Raw genomic sequence first — 6,861 nt, 5'->3', positions numbered from 1 at the left:
TATATATACACACACACACACACTGCTCAAAAAAATAAAGGGAACACTAAAATAACACATCCTAGATCTGAATGAATGAAATATTCTTATTAAATACTTTGTTCTTTACATAGTTGAATGTGCTGACAACAAAATCACACAAAAATTATCAATGGAAATCAAATTTATTAACCCATGGAGGTCTGGATTTGGAGTCACACTCAAAATTAAAGTGGAAAAACACACTACAGGCTGATCCAACTTTGATGTAATGTCCTTAAAACAAGTCAAAATGAGGCTCAGTAGTGTGTGTGGCCTCCACATGCCTGTATGACCTCCCTACAATGCCTGGGCATGCTCCTGATGAGGTGGCGGATGGTCTCCTGAGGGATCTCCTCCCAGACCTGGACTAAAGCATCCGCCAACTCGTGGACAGTCTGTGGTGCAATGTGGCGTTGGTGGATGGAGCGAGACATGATATCCCAGATGTGCTCAATTGGATTCAAGTCTGGGGAACGGGCGGGCCAGTCCATAGCATCAATGCCTTCGTCTTGCAGGAACTGCTGACACACTCCAGCCACATGAGGTCTAGCATTGTCTTGCATTAGGAGGAACCCAGGGCCAACCGTACCAGCATATGGTCTTCACAAGGGGTCTGAGGATCTCATCTCGGTACCTAATGGCAGTCAGGCTACCTCTGGCGAGCACATAGAGGGCTGTGTGGCCCCCCAAAGAAATGCCACCCCACACCATTACTGACCCACTGCCAAACCGATCATGCTGGAGGATGTTGCAGGCAGCAGAACGTTCTCCTTGGCGTCTCCAGACTCTGTCACATGTGCTCAGTGAGAACCTGCTTTCATTTGTGAAGAGCACAGGGCGCCAGTGGCGAATTTGCCAATCTTGGAGTTCTCTGGCAAACGTCCTGCACGGTGTTGGGCTGTAAGCACAACCCCCACCTGTGGACGTCGGGCCCTCATACCACCCTCATGGAGTCTGTTTCTGATCGTTTGAGTAGACACATGCACATTTGTGGCTTGCTAGAGGTCATTATGCAGGGCTCTGGCAGTGCTCCTCCTGTTCCTCCTTGCACAAAGGCGGAGGTAGCGGTCCTGCTGCTGGGTTGTTGCCCTCCTACGGCCTCCTCCACGTCTCCTGATGTACTGGCCTGTCTCCTGGTAGCGCCTCCATGCTCTGGACACTAGGCTGACAGACACGGCAAACCTTCTTGCCACAGCTCGCATTGATGTGCCATCCTGGATGAGCTGCACTACCTGAGCCACTTGTGTGGGTTGTAGACTCCGTCTCATGCTACCACTAGAGTGAAAGCACCGCCAGCTTTCAAAAGTGACCAAAACATCAGCCAGAAAGCATAGGAGCTGAGAAGTGGTCTGTGGTCACCACCTGCAGAACAACTCCTTTATTGGGGGTGTCTTGCTAATTGCCTATAATTTCCACCTGTTGTCTATTCCATTTGCACAACAGCACGTGAAATTGATTGCAAATCAGTGTTGCTTCCTAAGTGGACAGTTTGATTTCACAGAAGTGTGATTGACTTGGAGTTACATTGTGTTGTTTAAGCGTTCCCTTTACTTTTTTGAGCAGTGTGTATATATATATATATATATATATATATATATATATATATATATATATATATATACACACACACACATATATATATACAAACATCTATCCACAATGGCAGCAATGAAAAGAAAAGACCAGGCAGCTATCTGTACCAACGTTTCAATGCTGTATTTCAAGTCACATTTCTGTCAGGGTACTTGTTTATATATGGCATATGGTTAAGATGCCGTCAGTTGGATTACCAATGCCGGAATCCCGACAGGGTTAGGCTGAGGGGAGAGGGGGTTAGGGTTAGACACCAGCAGGGGGGACGTTAGGTTTAGGCACTAAGGGGGGAGTGATCTGAAATTGCCCATTGTTACAGTGAAGCACCATCTTCCCTTTGTGAGTTTGCAAAATATAAAAGATTTGCCTGCCATCACTATTTAGAAGAGGAATGATGCCACTTTATTCCAAGGTAAACATACAGGTAACAGGATGTCAATGGGACTGAAACCCAATTGGGTTACACTGCACATTCACAAACACTGGGAAGAGCACAGAAGAGGACATGCAGCTCCAGCCCCTTACAATCAGGTGTCATAACGCCAACATGGGATCTGTGCAGTGCTTGCTACAACCAGGCATGCCATAGGCGGGAACATTATCTTGGGAGGGTTATATTTGCTTAATTTTATGGGGGGAGTGGGGGGAATAGGAACAATCGTTTTCTATCCTCAAGTGTGGCTTGTAGGCGGGATTGTCATGGTTCTGAGCTTTGCAAGTGGAAACTCTGTAGTCCCATCGGGATTTCAAAAACTGCTGCTTAGTAACTATACCTACAACCATTGGCGTTGCAGTAGCTGGTGAAGAGGATCGCAGAGTGACTTGTAACTCCTGCTATTTTAATTTAGTAAAATGGTCATGACCACCAGGCTGCTCGCTGCACAGTGATTGGTGGATGGCTGGTGCTATTCACTAGAGCCGTGGCTCCCAAACTCTGTCCTCAAGGAGCAACAAAGCTGGGTACCCATAGACGATATGTTGCCCGATCCCGTGTATCAGAGCGACATATCAGGTACATCATCCAGTGTGTATCCATGATATGCAGCACGTGGCTTCCCCCCCGTCGGACTTGCACTTGCTGTATGCTGGGTCCCATCGGCGGTGATGTCGGACTGGGTAGACAACGCTAAGTGTGTACCCAGAATAACAGCTCATGTTTTCCAGGTCACCTCTGGATTTTTAAAATGTGATAGCTGGTGATACACAGTGCCCCTGCCGGGTGACCTGGAAAACGTGACCTGAGGACGGAGTTTGGGAACCACTGCATTAGTGCTGGAACTGGTATAATGGTTATGACAGCAGCGACCCATTGAGTAGAGCACAGCGAGAGATCTGGGCATGAAAACAGGAGCCGTGAAACCTGGCATAAGGTGAGATGGACAGATCCCTGCACTACTGAGGAAGTGTCAGTGAGATACCCACGGTTTATGGTTGGTTATACAGAGAGACTGTCTTCCCCTTCACATCCTAACCCCAGGGGTATCTAACATGTGGCCATCCAGCTGCTGTGGAACTACACATCCCAGCATTCCCTGACACAGTTTTAGCTTGACCTAATAGCACAACTGTGGCAAGGCATGTTGGGATGTGTAGTTCCACAGCAGCTGAAGGGCCGCATTTTGGGGGTCATTCAGAGTTGTTCGCTCGCTATTTTTAGCAGAATTGCTAATAGGCTAAAATCCAGCAGTTCTGCGCATGCGTATGCACCGCAGGGCGCACACGCTAAGCAATTTTACACAAAACTATGCTATTTTACTCACGGGCAAACAAAGCTTTTCAGTCGCTCTGTTGATCGGTGAATGATTGACAGGAAGTGGGTGTTTCTGGGTGGTAACTGAGCGTTTTCCGGGAGTGTGCTAAAAAACGGAGGCGTGCCAGCAGAAAACGCAGGAGTGGCTGGAGAAACGGGGGAGTGGCTGGCCGAACGCAGGGCGTGTTTGTGACATCAAACCAGGAACTAAACGGACTGAGGTGATTGCAATCTAGGAGTAGGTCTGGAGCTACTCAGAAACTGCAAGGAAATACTTAATAGCAGAATTGTTAATCTTTCGTTAGCAATTCTGCTATGCTAAGATACACTCCCAGAGGGCGGCGGCTTAGCGTTTGCATTGCTGCTAAAAGCAGCTAGCGAGCGAACAACTCGGAATGACCACCTTTGTCCTGCACTGTGCATTTGGAAGAACCTGCTGCTAGTTACAGTATTACCATCACTGGCATAGTTAAGGTATTCAGAACTAAGGGGCAGCTGTATTAACCTGGAGAAGGCATAAAGAAAGGATAAAGTGGTGATAAGTGCAAGGTGATAATGCACCAGCCAATCAGCTCCAATATGTAAATTGATAGTTATGAGCTGATTGGCTGGTGCGTTATCACCTTGCACTTATCACCGCTTTATCACTTCTTTATGCCTTCTCCAGGCTTAATACATCTGCTCCTAAGTTTTAAATGATCTATTTAATTTTAAAAGTAGCATTTACAACATATTGATGATGGGATCATTACTTAAATGAACATTTCTGCCTCCTCACCTGTTTCTTGTTATTGCACAACAATTAGATAATATCACCTTATGGGGGTGCCACGCTTCTAGTGGGGTTTTGTGGTCTTGTGGCTTTTCTTTTGTGAGAAATATGGTAATTGGCCAGTCATGGCCAACTAGAAGCTGGTAAAGTAACCACATGTCACATGACACCCACCAGCGCTACAACAGTACTACTACCGCAGACATAACCAGGAAAATAAATAGTGTGGCAGCTCTAGGTTGGGAGTAAGTGGTCACATCAATGGACAATGTAATTATTTTGTCCAGAAAACACATTCCTGGGTTTGGCGGAGAACAGTAGCAACGTACAAATATAAAGCCTTAATAGTAGGAAGAAAACATAATGGGGCAGATGTATTAACCTGGAGAAGGCATAAGGAAGTGATAAACCAGTGATAAGGGCAAGGTGATAATGCACCAGCCAATCAGCTCCTAACTGTTAATTTACATCTAGGAGCTGATTGGCTGGTGTGTTTATCACCTTACACATATCACTGGTTTATCACTTCCTTATGCCTTCTCCAGGTTAATACATCTGCCCCAATGTTCCATTTATGCATTCCAGACGATAACCAAAATCACATCAATATGTTTAATCACCGTACAATGAGTACTACAGTGCACTAAGGCTTCCCTAGACCATCTGCAGCATACATAGTCTGTCCTATAGCCAAGGGTCCCTGGAAATTCCAAATACTACAACGTTAAAGTTTAAAGCACCACTACGTACTCTAAAACACCAAAGCACTATAACAATACAACAAACAGGGTGTATTGCCATTAAAACAAAAAAGTAAAACCCAAACATACATGGTAGTCTGTTTAAGAACTACACCTCCCACATATACGTAAGACACTATGGTGGACATGTACTAAGCAGTGATAAAAGTGGAGAAGAAGCCCGTGGCTACCAATCAGCTGCTCTGTATACTTTTATAGTATGCAAATGATAAATGTTACGTCAATGCTGATTGGTTGCCATGGGCAACTTCTCCACTGGCTCAGTTTTCTCTTATCACTGCTTAGTACATCTCCCTCTCAGTTAGAAAAAAGGAACATTAAAATTAGCCATTAAAGTCACATTGCCACTTAGGAATTTTTATTTCCGAAAGTAATCGCTCCCAGAAGTTGCTTTGTGCGGCTGTTCTTCCCGGTTCTGCGTTTCTCACACTGCCTGAATCAAGTAAGACGTCCCCTTCTGCTGACATTTAAAGGTGGTTAACAAAATTAATTTTCCATTTTGAATACATACTGTACATACAGCTGGAACTCTGGATAGTGAGAGGGGCACCTTAGGAATGTGGTAGTGTAGCTTTTAAAAATAAAAAATAAAATAAAAATATGGACATAACACGTTTGTGCTTTTTGGGGATTTCCCCCCCCCCCCCCCCCTATTTGATTACTACCCACTGTATCCGTGAAGAAAGGTTACAATAACATTCTCTGGCTTGGCTTCTAAGTGTGGATATACCCTATCCCATATTCAGGGACACAATTGTTGGCAAACCCCTCTTATGATTCCCATGAAAGACTCACTTCTCAAAGACAATGACAGCTGCCCCACACTGGCAGTTACTGTATCATACACATGTCTTATATTCTGTAATCAGCATCCAGCAGGTGCTGTATCGCATTCAGCACACCAGAAGCACTCAATACAGACATCCCCAAACACACAGAGGCTGGTTTTGTCCAATGTTTTATTGAGTGTAGACATCTGGAGTACTGTAAAACATGCATTATCTGTAGATTCAAATAAGAGCCAGCCACATTGTCCTCACTGTCAGATGTGTCAGGCTTGGCTTACATGATGGAGATTAATGAAGTATCATGAGACTTGTGTGGATTCCGAATGGCATCTATGATTTCAAGTAGGATCTTAATCATTTGAAAAACACATTTACTGAACTTGTATTTTCACAGTGAGGTGACACACATCATTTCCGAACAAACATCATTTATTTTGTTGGAGGGTGGGAGGGGGTGTGAAAAGATGGCTCCTGGCTTGGCAATTTAATAACAGAATATTCTAATAAAAAAAAAAAAATTGTTTTGACATTAAAAATTATTTCTTCTTAGGTTGCTGAGGTGTATTGAATTTAAAGAAGATTATGTCTCCGTCTTCTACAGTATAATTCCTCCCTTGTTGTCTGTATTTTCCTGCCGCCTGTAACACAGAAAAGAGACGGAATGAATAACTAGCGGACGTAGCACATCTCATGCTGTGGGCATACAATGTATGGGTCGTCAACACAAACACGTCTGATAACACCTACAGATCTTTCAGGATCGCTAAGCACAGATGTCGCGTTTCAGGGGCTGTGATCTAGAAGTATTGTGCTGGCACTCTAATATCCCAGAGTCGGGTGCACCCGATCCCAAGAACAGAATGAGTAAAAGTCAAAGAGAATAACGCTGAGCAGTGGTTTATTTCAGCTCTGTTTTCCAGCAGGACATTCCACAATCAATACAAATGGTCAATGGGCAATTTACACGTAAATAGGATACTCTTAATCGGTTTTATCCACAACGGCAATTATTACATGTTATCCACCACACTGTACATACTGTATTCCAGAGATCGATAGAACCAATGTAAACGTACAGTCATAACTTTATAGATTTTCATGTGACTACCACTTAAATGATGAAGCAATTCATTGAGGTTCTACATAGCTGTCATCCACATATAGGAGCTAGCTGTT

The 6,861-nt window shown here is 44.3% G+C and overlaps 1 protein-coding gene across 1 annotated transcript in view; it reads right to left on the bottom strand.

Annotated features, from left to right (window-relative positions):
* Window positions 1-5,842: 5,842 nt before the first annotated feature.
* The window catches only part of OLA1 (Obg like ATPase 1), a 315,794-nt gene continuing 314,775 nt past the window's right edge, over window positions 5,843-6,861 (bottom strand). Inside the window, exon 11 of the mRNA XM_063933437.1 lies at window positions 5,843-6,323. Within this exon, the coding sequence (XP_063789507.1) occupies window positions 6,222-6,323 (102 nt within the window). The 3' untranslated portion in view covers window positions 5,843-6,221. The remainder of the gene's footprint in view (window positions 6,324-6,861) is intronic.

The sequence above is a fragment of the Pseudophryne corroboree genome, chromosome 7, assembly GCF_028390025.1.
Source record: "Pseudophryne corroboree isolate aPseCor3 chromosome 7, aPseCor3.hap2, whole genome shotgun sequence".
Lineage (NCBI taxonomy): Eukaryota > Metazoa > Chordata > Amphibia > Anura > Myobatrachidae > Pseudophryne > Pseudophryne corroboree.
This window is presented reverse-complemented; position numbering and strand designations above follow the sequence as displayed.